Raw genomic sequence first — 24,230 nt, 5'->3', positions numbered from 1 at the left:
GCGGATTTGACGGTCCCACAGAAATAAACATCGTGGACGTGATTGTCGATGGGGTCACGAAGCGGGTGACAATTCCACATGTATATGTTGGCCATCATTATTGGTTCAAGAAAACGAAACGCCAGATAATAGCCGTACCTCGCTGTCATCGAAACGCCTCGCGCCGCTTTCCACGAGGTTCGTGCTTTTCGGGCGCTCCTTGCCACTGCAGCAATCGCCAGTAATCGCGGCGATGGTGAGAAGCTCGTCGTCTCGCCGTCAGAAGACCCGAGGAAATCATCTAGCGCAGCTGCGAGGCGTGCTCATTTTTGCAAGATCGCCATCTCGATAGTCTGCGCGTCTGCTACTCCCGCCATCTTCTCGATTCCCGCTCCTGGCCGCAATGCCTGATGGGACTGCCCCCCGGCGCACCGCCGATTTTCTTGGTGCGCGTTGGGGCAACGAAAAGCCGCACCGGGAGGGTGCGCTTCGTTGATCGAGGACGTCCGGTGCGCACCGGTGCACTTGATCGAAGATGAAGGGGCGCACCTCAGTGCCCCGGTGCGCACCGGTGCGGATGATCGAGGATGCTATCAGTTTTGTTCGTTTTCAACTCACGTGATACGAACACGTGGTTTGGGAAACATGGCGGCCGCCATGTGAAAATAGGTTGTGAAAATACTCCGCTGGGGACAGCGGGGACTCGCTACGTAGTTCTAATTTTCCGCAGTTCACGGTAATACCTCTTCATATGGCCGTTAGACGACGAATCAAAGCGAAGTTCCGACACACCTGTCACGTTTAAAACGCTGATTCTTGTGTCGCCGTGTAGAGAGGTCCATCTGCGATCACGATGCCTGAGCTGTGCCCAAGCGGATTCGTCGAGGACATCGAAGACGTCGTCAAACCGGGATCGGATCCCGTTTCGGTTCCGACACGAAACCTTGTCGTTCCACGGATCAAGAGAAGTAACAAGGATATCGCAAAAGCTACAGGGGACAGTTTCCTGCCGGGTAAAGCTCAATGTCTCCCTTTCTCTGGGTTACTTTCTTGCCGTTGCTCGCGTAGTATACATCAGCTGTGTTCGTTGACACTTTCTTGAACTTGGAGTCATGTAATGTTTCACGGAATCAAATGAGTAGAGTATATACCTCACCGAATTGAGGCTGCTAATTTAATGTTTGCTAGGGCAGGTGGTTACTTCAAATTAAATCATCTTAAGTAGCAGCCGTGTTGGAAACCATTTGCTCAGTGTAATGGGAATTTAGAAGCTACATCCTCGAGTTTTCAATGATTTTCTGACTTACGCTGGTAACAACAGAAAATGATGACGGCAAAAAATTTTAATTATTATGTTTGTTAGTGAAAAACAGGATTGAATGAAATATCCATCCAGAAGTAATACCTAAAAGTGTCACACTACGACCAGTGCAGTCTGCTTCCGATGCAGGTACACACAAGATCTACGTCAAGACGTGGGGCTGTGCCCACAACAGCTCGGACAGCGAGTACATGGCGGGCCAGTTGGCAGCAAAGGGCTACTCCATCGTCGGTGAGTTACAACCCACTGCCAACATCCGGTCGCTTGCCAAACATTTTCTTCCTTTAGATGGCAGCGGGGATGGCGGCCCCAGCGTTGTAGTAGGGATTTGCTGAAATAGGACATGGATGTAGCAATAAAAATCTGTGGCTTTGGAGGAGCAAGGTGTACATTCTCTTGCTAAAACTTTGATATACATTCAGTCTATCACTGTTGATTTTGCTCTCAAAGTTTTCATCTAACGACAGGGTAAAAGCTTCTCGAGAAATTTTCTCACAAGATACAGGTGGAAGCGTGCTGGTGCTTTGTCAACACGTTACCACCTGATGCTGGACCTTTTTCGCAGATGTTTGCCGCATCTATCGAGAAGCATTTCTGATGGCCTTTAAAAGACTTTAATTAACTACAGCCCAGGCTCATTATAACAGACCTGGTTACAACAGACATTTGGATATAACATACAGATTTATGAAGTTTGATTGGTTTTCCTCTATGCACCATTGACTCAACCTCATATCTGAATACAACATACTCTTTTTACAACAGACCAAAATCTTAGTAAAAATCAAGATCTGTTATAACGAGCTTAGACTGTATTACGCCTAGTATTGTTGTTGCCTACGAAGACAGAACGAATTTGTGGTGTCTTACAATTAAACCACCGAACCACTCCTGGCTCCACAATTACTGACTGTTGGTACAGTCCTGCTAGCAGGATAAAAAAAAATGGCGGACACCCGCATCCGCTACAACTATGCGTGCGCGTAGGCAGCACCGGAAAGGCCCCATTTCCAACAACAGTGGTCCGGTATGTAAACTTTCACCTAGTGTCTTTCGCAGCCACAACCTTAGTGCGCTCTACGAGCAGCAAGTGGAGACGTAAAATCCAAAGCGCATTCCGTTTTCCAGAGGACGCGTCGAGTGCAGACCTGTGGTTGCTCAACAGTTGTACGGTGAAGAACCCGGCGGAAGACCACTTCAGGGGCGCCATCGACTCTGGGCTGCGGCAGGGAAAGAAGGTGGGCCGTCCTTAGACAGGTGCAAATCTAGGGTTCTGGGATGCAGTAGGCACGCCAGTCACCTTCAACAAAAAGTTTACTAATTAAGTGGATCGATAAGTTGAGGAAACACTTACCCGGTCACTTAGGTCATCAATTAACGTATGAATTTAATCCGTAAGTTCTCTTTTGCTTAAGCAACAATAGCTTCCTTAATTATTTATAAGTAATAAACAAATTGTCTTATTAGTTAATTTATTAATTTATAATTAACGGTAGAAAGAATTAGAGGACAGTTTCATGTTTGAACTTCATGAGAACTAATTTGTTTTGCATAAATTCCGTTCGCTGCTCCAGTTTCATATATAAATGTCCCCAAAAAGTGGAACACATAATTTCCACGCTAAATAGAGCTGAGAAATTTAATTTGTATGTGATGTTCTTACAAATTTTTAATGGAAATAACAGATGAAAATGTAATGAGCAGAAAAATAATTCCACTTGTGTAGTTCTGAAGAGTAAACAGTGTTTCTGTTTTTTTTTAAACCATTGTTTTGTTTAGAGGGTGGAGACGCCTTTTTAGAAATGGGCATTGTGTCGTAACGTCAACCCGTAGGAAAAATATGACGTCAACGACCACTTGGACTTTGTTTCTGAATTAGTTTCATTCGCGTTTCCACTGTGGCACCCGTATGACCAAGGGATGGGTGGGGGGAGGGGCGGGCAACAGTGGCGGCGCCTTGTCAAGCTGCTTCGTGCAAGAAAGTCGGCGGTGAAATCTTTGTCGCACGACCTAAACACCAATTTAGTTTCCCCGCTACATTTAGAGGTGAAATGGACACCACATGACCTATGTTCCCAGTCTCCCCACTCAGTGTACCGGGAAAACCAATCAAAATAAAGGTTCTCCATTACTCCCCGAAATGACAGTTTAATGTCTTCTAAATAATTTTAGGCAATCGCACCTTAAAAATTTTCATTTCACGCACCATAGGACTTAGGGAGACAAACGTCGTAGCCAATTTAATATTATTATCGTTACTATTGTTGTTATCATTACAAGTCCACCCGTTTCCTCTCTCCCGCAAAGGTGGTGGCGGCCGGCTGCGTGTCGCAGGCCACTCCCAACGTGGAGTACCTGAAGGGGCTGAGCGTGGTGGGCGTCCAGCAGACAGACAGGGTCGTGGAGGTCGTCGAGGAGACCCTCAAGGGTGAGATCCCGCCTCTTCCGAGAGACCGCCCATCGGTGGTCGTCGTTGGGGATGGCTCGGAATGCTGCCACTTTTGAGTGCCTTAGCGTCGCTCTGCAGCCAACAAGCTTGTGGCGCTGGCTGACAAGAGCGGCGAGGAACGAGGCAGGAAGTGTGACCGTTAAGCCACGCCCTGCGTTTCTTCGGCTGTCAGTGACTGCAAAGTCGGATATTTCGAGCCAAAATCCTGGCGTCGTCCAACGCGTGCACTCGAAATTCGGCCCAAGAGAATTCTCTTTTGTCATTCTTTAATTGGAACAACATTGAGATTTGCACGAAACGTGCCGGCGACGTGTCCCTCCGAATTGCTCGGCACGACGCGGTAATTTCGGTCGCCCCGAGGTGGAGATCTGCAGTGCCGTGTTTGTTTTGCCAGTGGAGTTCAAAGAGATTCGATCAAGGTTGAAGGCACGTCAACCGGCCACCACATCGAGCACGGTTACGCTAGGCACGTCACCGCCTCCGTTCGGCTATTTCCTCTTCGGTCCACTCCCTCCTCTTAACAAGGCACTGGGAAGAATACGGCGCATCTAACAAACGCTTTGTTCCGTGCTTGCGCTTGGTGGGGAAGGGTGAACGATGCACATACCTCACTTTTCTGTGCACGCGTTTCAATGTAAAGACCGGGCTCTTAAAGTGGTAGCTTTATAGGCCCAACCACACTTAAGGTCATTTCCTCAAGGTTGCATAATCAAGGTCACTTAATGCCTGTGGCTGAAGTGCAAGGTCGTGTAATCAAGGTTGCGTAGGCTCTGTTCTTGTAAATGCCGGTCGCGTAAGTTCGTAAGCGCTGGTAGCTGAAGATGACGTGACCTGGCGTGCTAGAGGTCGTCCTAGAGGTCGTTTTCAACATCGTCTTCGAGGTCCTCCTTGAGGTGGTCCTTCACATCGTCCTAGAGGTCGTCCTAGTCGCCGTCTGCGAGGTGTGTACATCCTATTACAACCATCTCATCACCATACCATTTCCTTAATCATTTTCATTAATGACGTTCTTGTAAAGCTATTGCATTACAAGAACGTCATTTCCTTAATCGTTTTCATTAGTGACGTTCTTGTAAAGCTACCGCATTTCATCGCATTTGGCCTAATGAATGTGCGTGTAATTGTTTGGGGGGTTGACTTAAAAGTGCGCTGCCACATTTAATAACCTAACTCACTAATTGTGTATTCTGTGTTGTAACTCGCACCAGGCAACTCCGTGAGACTCCTGGGCTCCAAGAAGGATGGGCGGCGGAAAGCGGGAGGGGCGGCCCTTACCCTGCCCAAGATACGACGCAACCCGCTCGTCGAAATTATTGCCATCAACACCGGGTAAGCTGATTGTGCTTTGGCAGGTGTTTGCTGATTTGTTTATTTTGTACCGATGAGCCCATGGTCACCGACGATACGAAAATGGCAGGACATCTCTTTCAAATGCCCGGCCTCGGCGATGCTTTGGCTGTGCACGTGCGCTCGATACTCGCCAGGTACCGAAACATTACCGAAGCTAGGAAGCTTCTGCTGGAGCGGGACAACCGGGACCTCCCTGCTGCTCTCGTCCCGCCGGTGACTATGGCCGCAATGAACCCGGCTACGGTGAACCATCTGCTATGCAGAACGAAAGTTGGTCTGTTTCTTTTGCAAAGGGTTGTGTTGACACCAGAATGCCGAGTTCTGATCGGCTCTGATTGGAGGATAGTGGGAAGACCTTAAAGCAAGCTGCCTCAAGGTCTACCCACTCTCCTTCGATTAGAACCAATCAGAGCTCGGCGTTCTGACGTCACCACAACTCCTGCAAAATAAGCGGACGACTTGCTCTCCGCATATAGAACACTTTTTTGAAATTGTGCTGAATTGTGCTGGAGATTTAACAGCAACGTACCGGGAAGTATTGCTGCATTGCACAAAGCTAATCCATCTATTGTGCTGGATGGATCCAACTTTGCGAGCCAGTCGAGCCTGTTGGATATCGACTTTCTCTCGGTTCCCTTAGTGCGGTTGCACTCATGCAGTCGCGAGAATATCAACTTTCTGAGCTTTTATTTTGGGCCGTTTAGCGACTGTTGCGGGCAGAAAGCTTTGTTTTTTTTAAAACAATTAATCACACGGGAAAAAGAAAAAAGCGTCTCAGTCAGACACAGTTGAGATAAAACACAAAAGAAAATCAGTTGCTGCTTCACGCATAAGTGTTTAAAAAGTTGGCAGCTGGTTTGCAATGGAAGCAAAAAAAGTTTCACAAATCCAACAGGCTCGTATGTCTTCATATTTAATTTATCTTCTATTTCTAGTTATGCAATAGATAGAAGTCCTTTGTTTTTATGTTTGAATTTCACTGCATTGTTGTACTCATTTTCCGGCATACTATCAGGATTGTATTGTAGTGGACGAAATGAAAGAAAGCCCTGCAATATTATTTTTTTTTATAAACTGGATATGATCATGATATTCACATGCTCCAATGATAAAGGCTTGAGTATGCTTGCTCAGGTCTTCTTTCTTCAGCTTCTACCGTATTTACTCGCACAATGAACGCACTCGCGTAATGAGCGCACCCCCCAAGTCGGCTCTCAAAATTTTGACATGTTTTTTCACTCGCGTAATAAACGCGCCCCCAACTGGGATGTCAAAATTTTGACCCCCTCCCCCCACGCGCGCGAAATGAACGCAGTTTTCCATCCTGGTGGAGCGAGGTCGCGAATGCATGGGCAGCGTGGGCGAACAAAACACCTTGCAAAAGGCGTTAAAAAAATTCGAAAAGATCCAACGGAAGCAAGAAAAAAAAACATAGAGAGGAGCTTTTTTTTTTTTTTTTTTTTGCGCAGCGCAGTTTGGACTGCGCTGCGCAAAGTTAGGGGGGGGGGGCGGAATGAACGCCCCCCCTAACTTTGCATCGATTTTTCGGAAAAAAAGTGCGTTCATTCTGCGAGTAAATACGGTATGTATTAGGTCAGTGGTTCTCATCCATCTATGTTTCGCGGACCCCTTGTGGTTCGGCGGAAATGATGGAGGACCCCGTTTGTGGTAAAGGGAGGGGAAAGGTATATGTTAAATATAGTAATGATTTAATAAATGGGTATAACTAAGGGCTGGTGTGAAGTAGACTTCTATTATTGACATTCACACGAGAAAACGCGCCCGAAAACTCAAAAATTTCTCCTTGATTAGAAAAAATACAACTTTTATTGACGGCCTTCATTGATGAGGCACGGCTTTGCGGACCCATAAAATGCCTTCGCGGACCCCAAAGGGTCCGCAGACCCCCATTTGAGAAACACTGTATTAGGTCATGCCAACTTCTAAGGATGCTGCACTAATTCTTTCTGTGCCTGCGCTCCTTTCCTCAAGATGTCTGAACCACTGCACCTACTGCAAGACGAAGCATGCTCGCGGGGATTTGGGCAGCTACTCCATCGAAGAACTTGTGGCTAGAGCGAAGCAGGCATTCCAAGGTGAGCTGTTACGAGAAGCTGCGTGTTTTCAAAATTACCCGGAGACATGAATGCCTCCTAAAATAAAATCTATGAGAAAGTCATTGCCCGATAATATTGCTCTTGTTTCTTCGAGGCTTCGAGCTAACACGCGTAAAAGGGTACAACGCACATCGGAAAGCTTAGCCGGCACATAACTTGCATATTTGTCTCGAACAATCTGCTTGTTTGTCACAGTTTCGTTTTTACGTTCTCGATTTGTTAACAGAAAGACATCTTGCATAATGTTGTCGGTGCAGTAGAACTGTTTGAGAAACGATTTGTGCTTTGTTTATGAACAGGGCCCGCACACACAGTGTTTTACAGGGCACGCGAACGACAAGTCGTAACCTTTGGACACAAGCCTCGCGAATGATGCGGCGTTGAGTGCCCGCGCCGAAAAGTATGGGCCGTTTCGGGGCACGTGCGAAGTCGTGCTTGGCGGCAAAGCATGAATATCGTTCTCGTTTTGGGGCTCTACTTCCACGGCGATTCGCCGGGCTCCTTTCACAAGCCGCAGCGGGGGTCGGCTAGACCAGTGTGGTGCGAGGAAGCTTTGTGCGCAGACCTCTTTTATTCTTAGAGTGAAGGTGGCCTTAGACATTGCCTCACATAGCATTTCAGACAGAAGGACCTACTATAGCTCACACTCTAGCGGGAGTGGAACGCAAGGTTTGCGTCTTTTGCAGTCTGGCGCTTCAGCTTTGACCCTGTTCGCTTCTCTCTGTTTCCTTTGAATTGTGTACGTCTTTTCTTCACCATTGCCCCCGGCACACTGTCATGGTGTGTGCGAGCGCAATTGCTCGGCAGTTTCTAAGCAAGGCCACATTGTGTTGGATTTTTCGACGTCGTCTTCCAAAGTGCGGTGCGGGACACCAATTGGAAATGAGTGGGGTATTAGTGCTTGACTGGGAGTTGGGTCCAACCACTGAATTCCAGCCAAACTAGGGTGACCACCCGTCCCGCGACTCGCGGGACTGTCCCGCATTGAGGGCTCCTGTCCCGCGTCCCGCGCGAAATTCCAAAATCTTCGAACTTCCCCACATTGCAATTCGCACACTGTCGTAAAGTTTACTCCGCAACTCATGGTGCTGCCGAATGATGGGGCACGGGGAAGCACGGAGGTCGCTGGTAATTGTGTGAATTGAAATGGTACGCAATTTTCTGTCCAAGCATTACGGGAAGCGACCATCGTTCTTGCAGAAGATCCGACGCGCATGTGCCGTTGTGCCTGTCCCTTTGGGAACAAAATAGTGCAAGACAAATTGCTCGCCAAAAGTTTAAATATAAAAGATTGTAATTATTTTCAAATTGCTGTGTCAATGCAAAAGAGTTTTTGTTTATTTTAGAGTGCAGCTCTTAGGCGCCCGTTTCCGGCTTGAGCGGCGTCGGCGTCGCCGTCAGCGTAACCGCCCGTAACCCTCGTGAGGGTTACGAGGGTTACTCTCACGAGGGTTACGGGGTTACTCCCGCGGGGGTTACGAGGGTAACCCTCGTGATCCTCGTGAGGGTAGCAACCCTTGTAACCCTCACGAGGGTTACGAGCGTTACTCTCACGAGAGTTACGAGGGTTACCCTCACGAGGGTTATAAGAGTTACCCTCACGAGGGTCGCGAGGGTTATGGGTTACCCTCACGAGGGTCACCCTCACAAGGGTTACTAGGGTTATGAGAGTAACCCTCGTAACCCTCACAAGGGTTACGAGGGTTATGAGAGTTACCCTCACGAGGGTTACCCTCACAAGGGTTACTAGGGTTATGAGAGTTCCCCTTTACAAGGGTCACGAGGGTTACCCTCAAGAGGGTCACGTGACCCCCTGATGTCATGTGACCCCCCCGCCGAGGTCACGTGACCTCAGAGAGTCACCTATCCCTCAGTACCCTACCATCCTATCCCTCAGTATTCTTCCATCCTTCTCCTCAAGAGCTGTGCTCTAATCCGGCGTTACAGGGAGTTGTAAATGGCTTTCATTTATTTATTTTTATGTGAAGACGGCTACACTCGCAACTATCAAAAAAGAACAAAATGTTAAAAATTTGTGTAGGACCATGTTGATAAAAGTAAGCGTTGGCAAGAAACAATCACCCAAAAAAGATTACTGTTTCTTATTTCCATTTGATGCAGTGAGTTTTGATACAGTTGATTTTTCTGTTTTCAACTTCGACACATTTAATAACATGTTTGACATTAAAAAAAAATATATATATATCACTGGGAGTGGAAATTATTTGGGCTTAATTGCTGCAATACAATTAGCAGGTGTGTAAACAGTACACAATAGTAAATGTGTTAACAGAGCCTCGGTTCGTTGTGTGCGTGTTAATAAACTTCCTTTACCCCCCCCCCCCCCCCCCTGCCTTCTCCGCATGTCCCGCATTTCGCTAGCGGGAAGGTGGTCACCCTAAGCCAAACAGTGTCACAGCACTCGTGTCCAACCAATTTTATGAATTTATTTCAAGATACTGCCAATCTCTGTTGCGATTTTTGCAGGTAATATTGGGGAAAAGAAAAAAACAAAAACACTATGAGGCAAATATGAATAGAACGAAGAGCAAAAATATTCCTTCTTTCTCGAAGCAGGAATCACATATCCATTCGAAAGTCTACAAAGTAGTTGGTTTTCAACTGCACAAATATGCAATTCAATGCTTGCGTAACTATAGTCGGTGACAGGTCAAGAATGGGGTGGAAGCTTCTCCCACCCCTTTCCACTTCAGCCAAGCGAATGGTGGAGAGGAGGTCACCTCCTCTCCAGTGTTCGTTCCACTAAAGTAGAAGAGGTGGGAGGAGCTTCCACTTCGTTCTTGACCTGTCACCGACTATAGGAAGGTGCCTGTCTAGAACATTCCAGTCTCTTACAGCTGGAAGGAAAAAATGAGTACCTAAAACTTATTATTGACGGAACACTCGGCACGACGCTCTTCCGTTACAGGAAGCGAGCGAGTGTTAGAGACGACGGAAAGACAGAGTGGTTTGCCCAAACCGGCCATCTCGGTGGCCCACTCCGCGTCGTCAATGCAAGCACATCGGGGCCCGTTCCCACACTCAAGTTTGTTCGGGACTGTGCGCCCTCAATAGCTCTCGTACAACGAGGCAACGCACTGGCACGCCGGCATTGTCTATGGGGTGACCCTGGAACTGCATTTCACTAAAGCAAAGGTTTTGCGGCATTGGCGAGATAAAATGTACATACTATCTATGAGAAACCGTCGTTTATAACATTGCCAGAAGTTTCTAAACAAAATAAGAAAAATGTGCAAAAAAAAAAAAAAAAGAAGGAAATAATTGGAAATTGTATGTTCCATGTCTACCCAATAGGTGGCGCCAGTATGGTCTCTCGTCGCGAGAAATTTTAAGAGGTTTTCAGGCACACGTTCGTGAGCGGTCGCAGGTGCGTCGACCAGCTTTTACAGGAAGTGACAAGGAACGAGCTAGAACCACTAAACAGACTACGCTTCAGAGTAACAATGCTGCAGCCATCTTAATGGTTGAAGTCATTGTAGCCAGTCATCTGGAGCTTTATCTGTATTCCCAGGAAACACTTCTCCATCCCCAAAAATCGCTAAAAACAGTCCGTGACGGAGCAAAACGACATCGCCCGAGCTTCCGGACGCCGTACCCGAAGCTTAGGAAGTCACGTTTTTTAATCACAATGACCGCTAATCGCGCCTGCTCTGCGCTGAAATGACGGCACCCCGAAGAAAATCCGGGAACGGAGTGTGGATGCTTTACGCTTGGCTTGTTTGGTGGATCTAGAGCCAGCCATTCAACGGATTCAAAGATTTTCCGTCCGCTTTCGTCGTCGCAGAGGGTGTCCGTGAGATCTGGCTGACCTCGGAGGACACGGGCGCCTATGGCCGTGACATTGGGGTGACCTTGCCCGACCTGCTGCGAGAGATGGTGGCAGTGGTTCCCGAGGGCTGCATGCTGCGCCTTGGGATGACCAACCCGCCCTACATTCTGGACTACCTCGAGGTGGGACCTCTCTTGCAGCCATTCCCCCGCTTTGACCTCCCGGCCCGATGCGCGTGCTACGTCTTGCGCTACATCGCTCGACGTTTGCAAGTTCGGGTACGGTGGAACGTCCCTATCGGAAGGCGAGCCTTTTTGGGGAAACATTTTACGGTGACGGCTGTTAGTGGGAACCTCCCCGGGGATTCGTGGCGACGTCGTCAGCTATGTCATCAGTCACATGATCGCTTTCAGCTGCCGCACCCAGCACTTGGTGTGCCCGCCGCCGCCGAGTTAATAAGAAATATCCATCAATTTAGCCAAATTTGAACCAGCGACCCATAGGTGATGGCAATCGTTTCTTCTAAAGTCAACCACTCTACCAACTGAGCTATAGATGGGACAAATTCCAGTGAATTAAAGACGGTATACATTACGCTCCTGTCTACCCTCGATCGCGCTTCGTCATCTCACAAGACGAGCGTGCACGCTCAGCCGGAGCATGGCGAAAGGCAACGAGCACCCGCTGGAGGCCGGGTGCTAGAAAGAGACGCCGTTCCCTCCTTGACAGTGACCATAGAACTTGTTGGCTATAGTCGACACCCTGTTGTGCGGCGCACGAGCACGACCATCCGAGCAGACAATCTTGCTTGACGTACGACCAGACCTCGGAAAGTTTGTGGCGGGTCCGAAGAATGCGGCATTCTGTTACGGCACGCCGAGGAGACTCACCGCAGACGAATTGCAGATTGGGCACGAAAGTGGAACCGAAAGCGGAACCGAAAGCGGAAACGAAAGTGGCACGAAAATCCTTGGAATAGTAGTGCAGTCCACTTATAACAATAGCACATATAACGATATACCGCTTATAACAATCAGTTTATAGAGTTTCTAGACTAGAAACAATCAATTTGTAGTCCAGATACAACAATAATCGGTTATAACGATTGCATTTTCGGGTTTTCTCATTATCGTTATAAGTGGATTGCACTGTAGTAGTAGTGCTCAGAAGGCAGCGCAGAAACAACAATGGTACCACAACGATGGCGAATCACACAAGCACCAAACCGCTGTCGCCGCGACGCGCGTTATGCGATGGCATAAATGCACTTGGAATTGTTTGTTGTTGCGGCACCTCGAGTGCCTGCGCTGGTATTACGAGCATACTTTTGGCTTCGCTTCGCTATGTCCGTGTCCTTGGTATCGAGATGTCTTGCTCTGGACAAAAGTAAGGTTTCTCATTTGCATCCTTGCTTTTAAAAAAGGAAAGGTTTCCCGCATGCTGTTTCAAACTCTGAAGCAATCTGTTTTGTGCTTGGTTCGATAGCGCAAAATCAAAAAGTCAAATTGGACGTTTAGTGATTTATACAGCGCAATGTCGATCTGCGAGGATGGGGCGACACTGGTTTACACTGTAGATGAGCAATTTTGCCAGTGCAGTACGACTGCTAACCTGGGGTCTTTAACATGCTCACGCAGTAGTGATACACGACCGCACGCCGGTACGATGCTCATCCAGATTGAAATGGGCAGGGGTGGGGCTCGAGCCCAGGATCCCTGGGTTGTGCAACGCGAGCTTTCGCTCCATGCGCGTCGAGCTGGGTGTACGCTTTAGCCCACTCACTTTCCTCTACAATTTCTTGAAATTTCTGTGAAAAAAAATACCTACTGCGATTTTGTTTAGTGCTGTACAGACAACCGAAATCACCGAACCTCATTTGTTTTCTACCATGCTTACCCGTCTGGAGATGAGGGTGGATTGTCAAGAAAGAAAAGTGCTGAGCGAGAGAATTGTTAAGAGAGAAAAATGTCGGGAGAAAATTGTTAAGACGCCACTAGACAACAGGGAACACTGTTCTGCGTTTTCTCGTTTGCCGTACGCTTCACCACTTTCCTTGGTGCAATCATTCTTTAATAAGTGAGGTGTTTTCTTTAGATGTTGGTACTGTCTGTGCAGTGCCGGCTACTCCATGTTGGTGCAATCCTTCCCTCACCTTTTGCCTTCCCCTCTGCAGGACATGGCAGAAATCCTGTCCCACCCGCGAGTCTATTCCTTCTTGCACGTGCCTGTCCAGTCCGGTAGTGACCCCGTCCTGGCGGAGATGAAGAGGGAGTACACTGCGGCGCAGTTCCGCATCGTCGTCGATTTCCTCAGAAAGGCGTAAGTCCCCGTTTCGCGGACTTGTTTGTGGAACGTGGACGCTTAAACTGAAGCGGAAGTTGCCTCGGCAGCTGCGTCCGCTTCAGTCTAAGCGTCACCGTCACATTCTTCAGATAAACATGCTCACTGGTCTGGAAGTTTTGGCTGTTTCCACCCTAGTAACATTAGTGACCACAAGCGACACTGATCCGGGCAGTGGTAAAAAAAAAAAGTTGTGAACAAAAAAATTACAAGCTTACAAAAAACAATTAAAAACATTTTGATAATTTTTTTTTTCTTTTTTTTTTAAAGCAGTTGTGGCATTTGTTATGTGACATTTCAATCATTTCGAAATAATATGACACCTAGGTTTTGAGTTTAGATGGCATCTCCAATCATCCATCGTTTCGAAAGGTCCGTGTGGTCAATGAAAAAGTTGACGCATCCATCAACTTTCTCCGCATTGACTCCTTCAAACCATTGTCCATCTGCTATTTGATTGGATGACTCCTAACGTCGGCGCACGCCTCAAATACTTCAATTTGTCCTTACGAAATTACGAAAAAATTCCAGACCAGGTAATGTGGTCACCATTTGCAAAAAGCTGCGTTGCTTTGTTTTCTCCCGTCCTCCGGAGCACATGGGAGTGCACCTTCCAATTCAAGCTCCCAAGTTTAGCTGGCAGGGAATAAATGGTATTTTAAAAAGGTAGGGTCAAGTAAATTTGTGCAAAGGCACTTTTTTTTGCGAGTGTTGAAGGTCAAGCGTGCTTCAGTCAAAAACTGTGGTTAGTGTAACGCAAATATCCAAATAGTAGTTTCGAATAATACGCTGTTCGTTATTCGCTTTTGAGATGAACTGCGATATTCATACTTTTCTAATGGCGCATTTACACTTGCAAATTCGCGGGTGGAGCTGTGCAGGCAGAAAGTGGATTTCAAAGCTGGGTGGCGAAACTAAATCGTTGCTGGCGGGAAGTCTGGATCAGTTCAAGACTTGTATCCAGATTTTCCGCCAGCGATGAGTCAATTGAGCCGCTCGGCTCCAAAATTCACTCTCCACCTGTGCGGATCCGCTCATGAATCAGCAAGTGTAAGCGTGCCAGAAGTGTTGATCGCGGCGGGTTCGCCCCTTTGAGTGCACTTCTCACCAAGCACCTGTGCACTGCGGGGAAGAAATACCCGTCTGTGCACAGGTGCTTGATGAGAGGCGCACCCAAAAGGGCTAACCCAAATTCTTTCTTATTTTAAGGCGAAAGCCTTACTTCTCTCATAATGCGAAAAAGCGACGGTGTCGTGCCCGAAAGTTGGTCACAGCATTATGTCATCAAGCACATGCATCAGAAATAAAACACAAAGAAAAGCACAGCAACACAGATGCCTCGTCATGGAAGCTGTCGTGAAGCCGGCAGAGTTCGCCACACCTGCGCAGTGTGGGAGCGGGATGTCACTGCTGGAGCGCCATGTGAAAAAAGGAGACGTGACGCGCTGCTTGTAAGAATGTGCTGCATGTAGGAATGCTTTTGCATTCCTATACCTAAACAGTCTTAACTGTATCTGCCGAATTTTTTATTTCTACTTGGAGAGGGGAGGCAGGGAAAACATTAATTTGGGTGTTGCTTGACAAGCGGCCGCGATTATGCAACCCGCTGCGCTTATGCAAGCTTATATGTTTGGCAGTTCAATATTCGATTAAAAAATATTCAGCCAAAACCACTATTCATTTCAAACTCAAAATCTACTATTCGCATGTGATCACTGGAGGTCAAAAATGAAATTTTTCCATAAAGGGCTGTGCAATCTTTTTTTTTTTTTTCCTGCTAAGCAGTGTTTCTTTTGGGGGGGGGGTGATCGAACCAGGCTCGAGGGAAGGTAGTCGAGCCGAATCATCTGCCACCCCTCCCTCCTGTTTTTGTTAAGTTGAACAGCTGAGTGCCCCAGGGCCACATATCTGGAGTACCACAGCAATTTCCAGAATTGCATAGCTCTCCACGAGATAATCATTTCTTTTTCCATTAAGGTAGTTTTTTTGTTTTTTTTTATTTTTGCCAAATTAGTGTTACCATGTAGTTACACATAGTCAGTCACAGGGTGTCTACCGACCAGGAAAACCGGGAATTGTCAGGGAATTTTAAGACACCTGGAAAAGTCAGGGAATTGTCAGGGAAATTTCCAAAAAGATTGCCGAGTCAGGGAATTTATCCCATGCTCGCCCGCTTACGCTAGAAGCGGCAGGCACGGGCAGGCATAGCCACGAGCGCAGTCAAGTGCGACGTCGCGACCCCCTCCACGCGCTATGCTTCACACGAGAGCATGTGCGAAACTGGGGACTCGTCATTGTTTTAGTACACTCTAGAGCCACTAAATAATAGCGAGTTCGTTTTACGGCACTCGTGCCCACGCGTGCCCACTCGCAGCGTGGAACGGGTTCGTTTCGGCCGGCGCTCCACGAGTGGTTGCACTCTCCGAGTTTGTTTCAGTGCTGACATCCCACGCGTGCATGCACTCGCTGCACCGAGAAAATCGGGAGTGCGCCAAAATGCAATCCCGTCATGCCTCGCTCCGGCCGGGCCGGCGAGGAGCGGGAGCAGATGACGAGGGTTCGTCTGCTATGATGTGTCGCGGAACCGAACGGAAAAAGAGTATTTCTGAAAGAAATCGCGTCCCGCGGGCAACAAAATCAAACGCGAGCTTGAATTGTGAGCATCTGCTATTTCACGAAGGAAGCAATTGACAACCCGTGATTTATTTGCAGGTTTTAAATCGCTCTGTTGCCGTACAAACGCTGAAATATACCAGTGTGTAAAGAAATGCTCAGAACAAACGCAACAGCGGCCCCCGAGATGTCGATCACCATCCGTGTGCGGGTGAAAAATTTAACATTTGCCTAGTCGTATTTTTCAAAACTGCGACAAACGCGGTCTTGCCTTCCGCGTCAGCAACGGGTGTTTTTTGTCCGGTGGTAACAATAGTGCTTGTAGGGCTCCGGCAATGCGTCTAACCACTGCCACGGAAGCTCTTAGCCCCTCTGTGAGGACGTGGGTGGTGGCTTTTTATTGAAGAAGGAAGTTGGAAAGGCCGGGGATCATGTGGCGCTTGAACACTATAACAACTCATGGGTCTTTCCGTTCAGCGGCAGCGTCTGCCTCGCTGTTTCCGTTGATGTTCCCCATGTGTGAGAGCGCCAGAAAAATTCAGCTTGGAAAAGACAAAGTGGGATATACAATATGTCGCGGGTATCGCCCCCTAATTTCAAGACAGGTTACTAGCAAGCCTCTCTAACGTGCCATATCTGGTGATTGCTTTTGATGAGTCACTGAACAAAGTAACTCGGAGAACAAATTGATGTACTGATCAGGTGCTGGGACCAAACTCCCTGAAACAGTAAACCCGGGTCAATGCTGTATTCTAAACATCTTCTAAAGTTTTCTTTATCTAACCTAAAGAAAATATTTTACGTTGTGAATAGTGTCTATCTATCATATATTGTTTTGGTGTCGGTAGTTGTGGGTCAGGGAATTGAATAAATAGTCAGGGAAAACCTGGAAAAGTCAGGGAATTTGAAAAAAACTATTTGGTAGACACCCTGAATCATTAGGTGAATAGATTTTTATGGTCATTTCGATGCACACCATAGCGTGCTGCTAGCAATTGGGCCGTAGTCGTCCTTTCTTGTAGCCATAGCGTTACCAGGCCGACATCCCGTAATTTGTTTGGGTGATCTTAACGTTACTTGGTAACCATTTTTCCAACAGTGTCCCAGGCATCACGATAGCCACGGACATCATCTGCGGCTTCCCGACCGAAACGGAGGAGGTAAGCCTTCTCGCTCTCCCTCAAGGAGGAGGAGGGAGGGGGGCGGCAGGGGCAGGCAGGCAGACTTTGTTTCGTGTGGGCTCAAAATAATTTTTACAATTTTATAAGCGACCATTTTTCATAGAAGGGGCATAAGTTTGGTCTCGCCAATACTGCAAAGCCTTCAGTCTAGTTATACCGTGTGGATCGGATAGATGGAGCCACTTGTGTCCTCTCGTCGTAAGCGGCTGCGAGCGAGCTCGACGCGTTTGAGTATACGCTCAGACACAACTGTCTGGCTCGATTCTAGTGTACACCGTATACATTGCAAACTCTGACAAAACTGCGTTGCCACCCTTTCTGTCATCACTACGACCCCCAAAACCTGTTGGGGGGTATTTTTAGTGCAAAGCAAGAGAGTAGTTTTCCCTTTGCAGGACTTTGAGGAAACGATGGCGCTGGTTCGGGAGTACCGGTTTCCGTCGCTCTTCATCAACCAGTTCTACCCGAGACCCGGCACTCCGGCAGCCAAGATGAAACGGATACCCACCCACGTGGTGAGTGCTGCCAGTCGGCAAGGCGTGGCACATTGTTAACTCTCGCTTGAAAGAAATCTTTGGGGTTTCGTCACACTTGGCATGTTCCAGGAACTTGGGAGGGTACCTCCGGGAAACCCCGGAGTAGCAGCCAACGTTTTGTATTTTCTTTTTTTGTCGCGAGTACGAACGAAGAAGCTACGAGATCGAGTGCAACGCTTTGATCAGGACTGCCTTGCACGCGCACTTGTGAAATTAAGGCTTTGTTTTATACGGTACACTCGTGCTTGTAGCGTCGGCTTTGCTCACACTTATGGCGAAAAGTTGTATGAGGGACTTGGCCCAAAGGAACCTCTTTGGGGCCCCTTCTATGACTACATGGTACCTTTGGGCACTTAAGTTGATCTGGAAGACGGAAGAACCACAATACATTCTGGGTAGCGGTTGGCCAGTCGGGCTAGTTTGAAGGCCAAAACATTGTGTACTTGAAACGTCTACGAGACGTTCATGCCAGAAAAGCAGAACTAAATGTTTCGTGTGGCCTGCGCTTTACGCGCAATCTCGCAACAACTTTTTATTGAAGAGCCGATCTAAACTGCATATGTGTCACTCCCCATCGTGGCCAACTGGTTTCCAGAATGCAGTGTGTGCAGCGTTGCATGCTGGAGTTTTTTCAGAAGTGGTCTATCCGGGGACGCTAATTGCATGAACAGTCACGACGTCAAAATTGACAAAATTGAGCATATTTGCCCTTTAGCAGCCACTCTGAATTCGAAGCAGAACAAAACCAGAGCAGTGTTGACAACGCTCGCAAAAGATGCAGGTATCGGTGTTACACTTGCGTTCCTTGGTTTTTTGTTCTTTTTTTTTTCTGCTTGCACGTCGGTCGCACTGCGGCGTACGGATGGCCGAGCGCATTAGGGCATCGCAGCTTGGGGCACGTGGAGCGAAAGCTTCTTGCTGCATAACCCAGGGATCCTAGGTTTAACCTCTGCCCGTTTCAATCTGGGCAAGCATCGTACTGGCTTGCGGTTGTGTATACCACTACTGCGTTGTGCACGTTAAAGACCCCGGGCCAGCAGCGGTACCACACCAAACGAATTTCCCCCCTACAGCCGAGACACCGGACGACCATGGGGGGGCGACCAACTTCCCGACGTCTATATTTACGCGCGACAGTTATTATTGCTGGTCACACTGCCGACCTAGTACATACTGGACGCTTGCCACCGTACCACACTTTTTCAGCATGTACTCGATTCTCCGTGCCTCTGTTTCGAGAGCCACGTGGCGCAACCGCCGTCTGCTACGGGACCTTCGCATTTCTCCGCTCGCAGGTGAAGGAGAGGACAAAGAGACTCAGCGAGCTGTTTCAGTCGTACCAGACCTACGACGGCCGGGTCGGGGAGAGGCAGGCGGTGCTGGTCACGGAGGTGGCGCACGACAAGAAGCACCTGGTCGGGCACAACAAGTTCTACGAGCAGGTCAGGACTGCAGATCTCGAGCAAACACTTATTCATTGGCCGGACTGCACAAGCCAGTTTTGCCGTAGGATCAGACAGCTATGCTATAGTATATATTCACCCTTTTTGCAAAGCCCAGCAAATAGCCCTTAAACAATTTCGGTTTCGAACGAGACAAACAATTTTGCAGTATTTGTGAGATGAAACGTATGCACCATCTTTGGGAAATGGTTGCCTACGGCACCGCCGGACGTAATTCACTCTTACGGCGAAAGAATTACACGTGTCAAATTTAGAAATATGTGCGGACTGGTAGTGTGCCGGGGATTCCCAATAGACGGCACCACCGAGTTTGTGGCCAAACAACAAAAGGGCAAATATAGCACCGGCCAAGCGATTCAAGCCATCTAAATTAATAATGACAGTCAGTTTGGTACGGTAGGACCAAGATGCAAGAAACACTCGTGCCAGGGAGCTAGGCTGGACACCTTAATTTACCGCTTGACCTCACCGAGGTGGTGTTTTGTGAAAGAATAAAAGAGACCTCCCAGAATATTAATTTTGCAACAAAGCGCAAATATTGGACGGTTACATACTACTATTATTACCCGGAAGAGGCGGGCATATTTCCTCCTCTAACGCTACCACTACGGTTGCCGAAAAGGCAAGAATGGCAGGGAGGAGCTTCGGTTGTCACGAGCGCGTCTCGCTGTGTTTTGAGACGGGCGCGATGCCGAGCTTAGGTGTGCCTGCCACTTGGGTCGAGTCGGGTGTCCGCTGCCGACGGTCTGCGATCCGGAGCCGCTGACTAGGCCGTAGTTCAGAGTATGTACCCATGCTTTGGTCGTGTTAATGTTTAAAATTACGCTCGCCGCTCATCCGACACCTCGTCTTTTATTGCGGGAAACGCCCTTCTGTCCTTCGAAAGAGCGGAAAAACAACCTCGGGACGGAGCGAAACAGTGTCGCCTGAGCTTTCCCCCAACGCCGCGTCTAACGCTCGACAAGCCATATTTTCCAGTTGTAACTACCGCCAATCGCCCTCCCCCCCCCTCCCCCGCTCTACACCGAGCACCAAAATGGCGATGCCCGTCGGCAAATGGGGTACTCGATGCGTTGTGTTTATTTATTTCTCGTGAAGATCGTAGGGTGTTCTTGGGAGTTTATTTGTTGCTCTACGTTCCAAATTGTTCAAAGTTCATATTTGATGAATTTTTAATTTTCAGAAATTCTCAGTTTAATTTTCCTGTTTTCCTGAATGTTCGACGTCCAAAACAAAAAGAAAAATATCCGGACATACTAGTGCGCCAAGCTCGTAACAACTTGCTTGTATCGAATGATACTTCTTCAGTGGGATTCAGTGTTGGCCTCCTTGACATGAGTACTACCAACTGTCCCACGATGCAACTTGCGAAAAACTGTAACTTCGGTAGACGTCGATACTTTAAAATCGGTGAACTCCTGGACGTAGTCGCTGGGAAGCCCGTTTCCTTCCCATCCCATTCCGCCACTCCCCCTTCTTCGCATTGGAGAATTAAAAGCACTAGAAAACAAGGACCAGTAAAAGAAGACACACACGCAGTAGAGTGTGTCAGTTTTGGGTAAAGTACACCTAAAAGGTACTTGAAGTAAAGTACAAAGTAAATGATATGTGATGTACTTTAAGTAAAGTAGTAAGTACACTGGGTGCAATGTACTTGAAGTAAAGTACTGTAATTACAATGTATTTTAAAAGTAAAGTACAAGTATTTTAACACAACATTTCATGACGTTATTAATTCCCCTATACAGTGATTTTTAATTGGTATGCATTGCCCAGGGGTAATCGGGTGTGCATGACCTATTTTCAAAAACAGTGGCGAATATTTGATAAAGTCAAGTGGCCACAGAGCAGTTATCTTCAGGAATGGAGCCAAATTCAGAAGTCGCTCTTCTGAATTTGGTGCCGCTTCCACTGGATTGTTGCACCGAATGGGGTTAAACATACTACGAGAGAGCATGACGTCAGCCCTGTAGTTTCTGCAAGCAATCCTCTCGTAGAGGAGTGTCCTCTCTTTAATGAAAAAAACAGTGAGTGTGAAAGTGAGCTGGTGATAACTAATCATAATGTGACACCTGAGATTGGGGTGCGAAAAAATTAAGGAACTTTCAACTCGAGAATGTCTCAAAACATTGTGACGTTCTCCTCTGTTGTCTTTTTCTTCAACTTGAAAGTTTAATTGTTTTGCACCACAGTTTCAGGTGCTAGATTATGATTAATTTTGCTCTCATGATATTTTAAACCTCCTCGCTTACGCTGACCAACTGAGAAGTAGCGAGAGTTAAAAAAGCTACTGGGAAGCCGCCCCCAGAACAAGCGGAGCGATGCCTCGTTTGCTCACGTTTCTGGTGAGAGTAGAATATTCCTCCCAGTATTTCTTCGGAGTTGACAAAGCATCATTTTGTGATATAAATTTAACAAAACCAAATTTCGGGAATGTACTTTGAAGTCGGGCATTGTACTTTCCTCGGAAAGTACCCGAAAAAAATACTTCAAGTAAAGTACAAGTACGTACTCAGAGAATGTACTTTTACTGGTCCTCATATTTTAGCGCTTTTAATCCTGAAATGTACCACCAACTAGCCCAAGTGAATACCCTTTTAATGTTTCCTTCTTCACGGAATGGAGTGCCAAGTCATTTCAGCTCTTCAATGAAATGTATGAGTTCATAGCTTTCAGTTTTATAAAACTGAGCCCCTCTTCCCTCTAAGAAGCACAAATGGTAGGGTCCAAACTGGAAAATGGATCAGTGGCTTTCGTCGTGGCCCAGAAGTACAAGGGCTGAGTTTACATGGATGCGATCGTAGCGAATCGAATCGAGATTAACCGCCTATGATTGGGTAGACGAGGAAGGGAAAGGAGGATCGCGGGCGCGTGGCTGGTCACATCTCGATTCGATGCGCCATGGTCGCATCCATGGAAACGTAGCCAATGACCCATTGTCCCGAATGACACATCTGAGGAGATAAACAACAGTACACCCCCTTTTGTCAGTGGTTTTGAGATTTGAAAGGAAACTGGAGTGGCCGCTACTCAGGATTGCTGGCTGGCCCTGTACCAAACCTGTTTGTAGATTACCATTTTTTTTCAATGCGAAAGCATTAACTGTTTTATGGAGCGAGCTGACGTCATCAGTCTGAAGCGCGAAAACGGCAGATAGTTTCCTTCGGTTCCATTGGCTGGCGCACGTCGACGGGGCTCCCATTGGCTGCTGTGCTCGTCAGTTTCCACGACCGCTCACACCATGGCGCTGCGTGTCCATCAGCGCAGAGCGTCCACGGTCACCAGGGGAACACACGCGCCGACCGGCGACGAAAAGTATGCAGCAGACGTAAAAGGGAGCGGACGAGCGGCTTGCATGCTTTCGTCTTCACAACTCGTAAGAAATGCTTAGGTGTGCCTCAATTTTTTTTTTTATTTGAATCACTGCGATTTAGAAAATTCAGATTTTGTCGGATAAATCGGAATTGACGAAAGTTTGACCGGCGGGCGTTTTTCCGAATTTATCCGAAAACAATGAAACCCTAATTGTACCCCTTGGTATTTAAGCTATTTCTTACCACGTCCTCCGTCTTCGCAGGTCTTGCTGCCAATGAACGAAGACTACATGGGGCAGTCGGTGGACGTTGTAATTACGAGTGCCGGGAAACATTTCATGCATTGCGAAGTACTCGGACTGGGCTCTTCCATGGACAAGACTCTTCCGAGACCGTTGCCAAAGGGTCAAGTTTCCGGGATGCAATCGGACGCACTGACGCAGCACCGTCTCAGAGACGTGCGCCTCGTGTGTAGATCTTGGTCCGGACACTGGCAGTGGACTGCCTCCGTATTTATTGCTCTGGTCAGTGCTTTCCTGGCATACGTGTGTACAAGAAGAGGAGTAACGTTATGAGATTTCCCACTAAATAAAGAGTTGGAACTTAAACACGAGGGATTGTTCTTGCTTGTTGGAAATTTGTTCCGGTGCAGGGACGGGCAGGACAGAACTACGGTCGGCGACAGGTTAAGAACGCAGTGGAAGCTCCGCCCACCTCTTTCCGCTTTAGCAAAGCAAACGCTGGAGAAAAGGCGACCTCCTCTCCAGCGTTCGCTCTGCCGAAGTGGAAAGAGGTGGAAGGAGCTTCCACTTCGATCTGGACCAGTTGCCGTCTGCGACATGTTTCAAGTCGGGGAGGAATGGGAGGGGGCTACTGAACAGCCGGCGCTACAGGTGCCACTGTGCTCCACCGACTCTGTCATGGTATCAGAAAAAAAAAGAGTGGAACCTAATCACATGGTCATATGGAGTCCCACAGGGTCAATGCTCTATCCCTAGAGCATTGTTTTTTATTATTTATTTTGATGGCATTGTGAAACTCGTCTTGCCAAGATGTAGTCATGTACGTCGACGACACTAGTCCTAAATTTAACGAGATATTAATATTGATTTAAAACTGTGTCGCGAGCTTGTTTTGACAGTGGGTAGTCAGCCCCTATGGATGTCTGATGTCTCTACTGTCGAGAAATTTAGCCAGTGCAGTACTACCGCTAGCTTGGGATCTTCAATGTGCAGTACAGTGATACACGACCGCCACACCGGCACGATGCTCATCCAGATTGAAACGGGCGAAGGCGAGGAGTGAACCCAGGACACCCAGGATCTGCCATACAAGCTTTCGCTCCACATACCACGAGCCGCAGAGCGTTGACACACTCGACCATTGATTCCCCATATCTATTTAAAAATGCTGAAGGAACAAGATGTGCTTTAGAGCGCAGCTCTTAGGCGCCCGTTTCCGGCTTGAGCGGCGTCGGCATAACCAAGGTCACGTGACCCCCCCCCCCCCCCAGGTCACGTGACCCCTCCCAAGGTCACATCAAGGTCACCCCAAGATCACGTGCCCCCCCTGGTCACGTGACCTCTCCCAAGGTCACCTCAAGGTCACGTGACCCCCCAAGGTGACCGCCACGTGACCTCCCTCCCCGAGGTCACGTGCCCCCCCTCCACCTCCCCCCGAGGTCAGGTGACCCCCCGGAGCATATTAAAGAATGAGGGGAGGAGGAGGAGAAGGAGGAGGAGGAGGAGTCTACCCTCCCCTCAGTACCTTCCTCCCC

At 48.0% G+C, this 24,230-nt stretch overlaps 1 protein-coding gene across 2 annotated transcripts; it reads left to right on the top strand.

Moving 5' to 3' along the window:
- Positions 1 to 415: 415 nt before the first annotated feature.
- On the top strand, positions 416 to 23,066 carry LOC8030341 (threonylcarbamoyladenosine tRNA methylthiotransferase). Of its 2 annotated transcripts, XM_029967201.4 has the most exons (13): positions 416 to 715; positions 812 to 992; positions 1,430 to 1,531; positions 2,429 to 2,538; positions 3,608 to 3,728; positions 4,958 to 5,078; positions 7,092 to 7,195; positions 11,022 to 11,188; positions 13,180 to 13,325; positions 17,059 to 17,119; positions 17,536 to 17,655; positions 18,972 to 19,118; positions 22,717 to 23,066. In XM_029967201.4, exons 2-13 carry the CDS (start codon positions 833 to 835, stop codon positions 23,026 to 23,028), a joined length of 1,671 nt encoding a protein of 556 aa, XP_029823061.2. In that variant the 5' UTR covers positions 416 to 715; positions 812 to 832; the 3' UTR covers positions 23,029 to 23,066. The 2 variants fall into 2 exon arrangements, with proteins under 2 accessions (XP_029823061.2, XP_040359921.1); XM_040503987.2 differs by having other exon boundaries at positions 432 to 992.
- Positions 23,067 to 24,230: the final 1,164 nt, after the last annotated feature.

This window comes from Ixodes scapularis, unplaced genomic scaffold (genome assembly GCF_016920785.2).
Source record: "Ixodes scapularis isolate PalLabHiFi unplaced genomic scaffold, ASM1692078v2 PGA_scaffold8__174_contigs__length_109621045, whole genome shotgun sequence".
In the NCBI taxonomy this organism is placed as follows: domain Eukaryota; kingdom Metazoa; phylum Arthropoda; class Arachnida; order Ixodida; family Ixodidae; genus Ixodes; species Ixodes scapularis.
Note: the sequence above shows the minus strand (reverse complement) of the source record. Positions and strands in the feature narration are given on the sequence as shown.

Excerpts from the sequence above, each read along its gene's own strand:
- LOC8030341 (XM_029967201.4), top strand. The coding sequence starts at position 833 with ATGCCTGAGCTGTGCCCAAGCGGATTCGTCGAGGACATCGAAGACGTC. Across the intron at positions 3,729-4,957 it reads CGTCGAGGAGACCCTCAAGG|GCAACTCCGTGAGACTCCTG; the intron begins GTGAGATCCCGC and ends AACTCGCACCAG. Across the intron at positions 13,326-17,058 it reads GTCGATTTCCTCAGAAAGGC|TGTCCCAGGCATCACGATAG; the intron begins GTAAGTCCCCGT and ends TTTTTCCAACAG.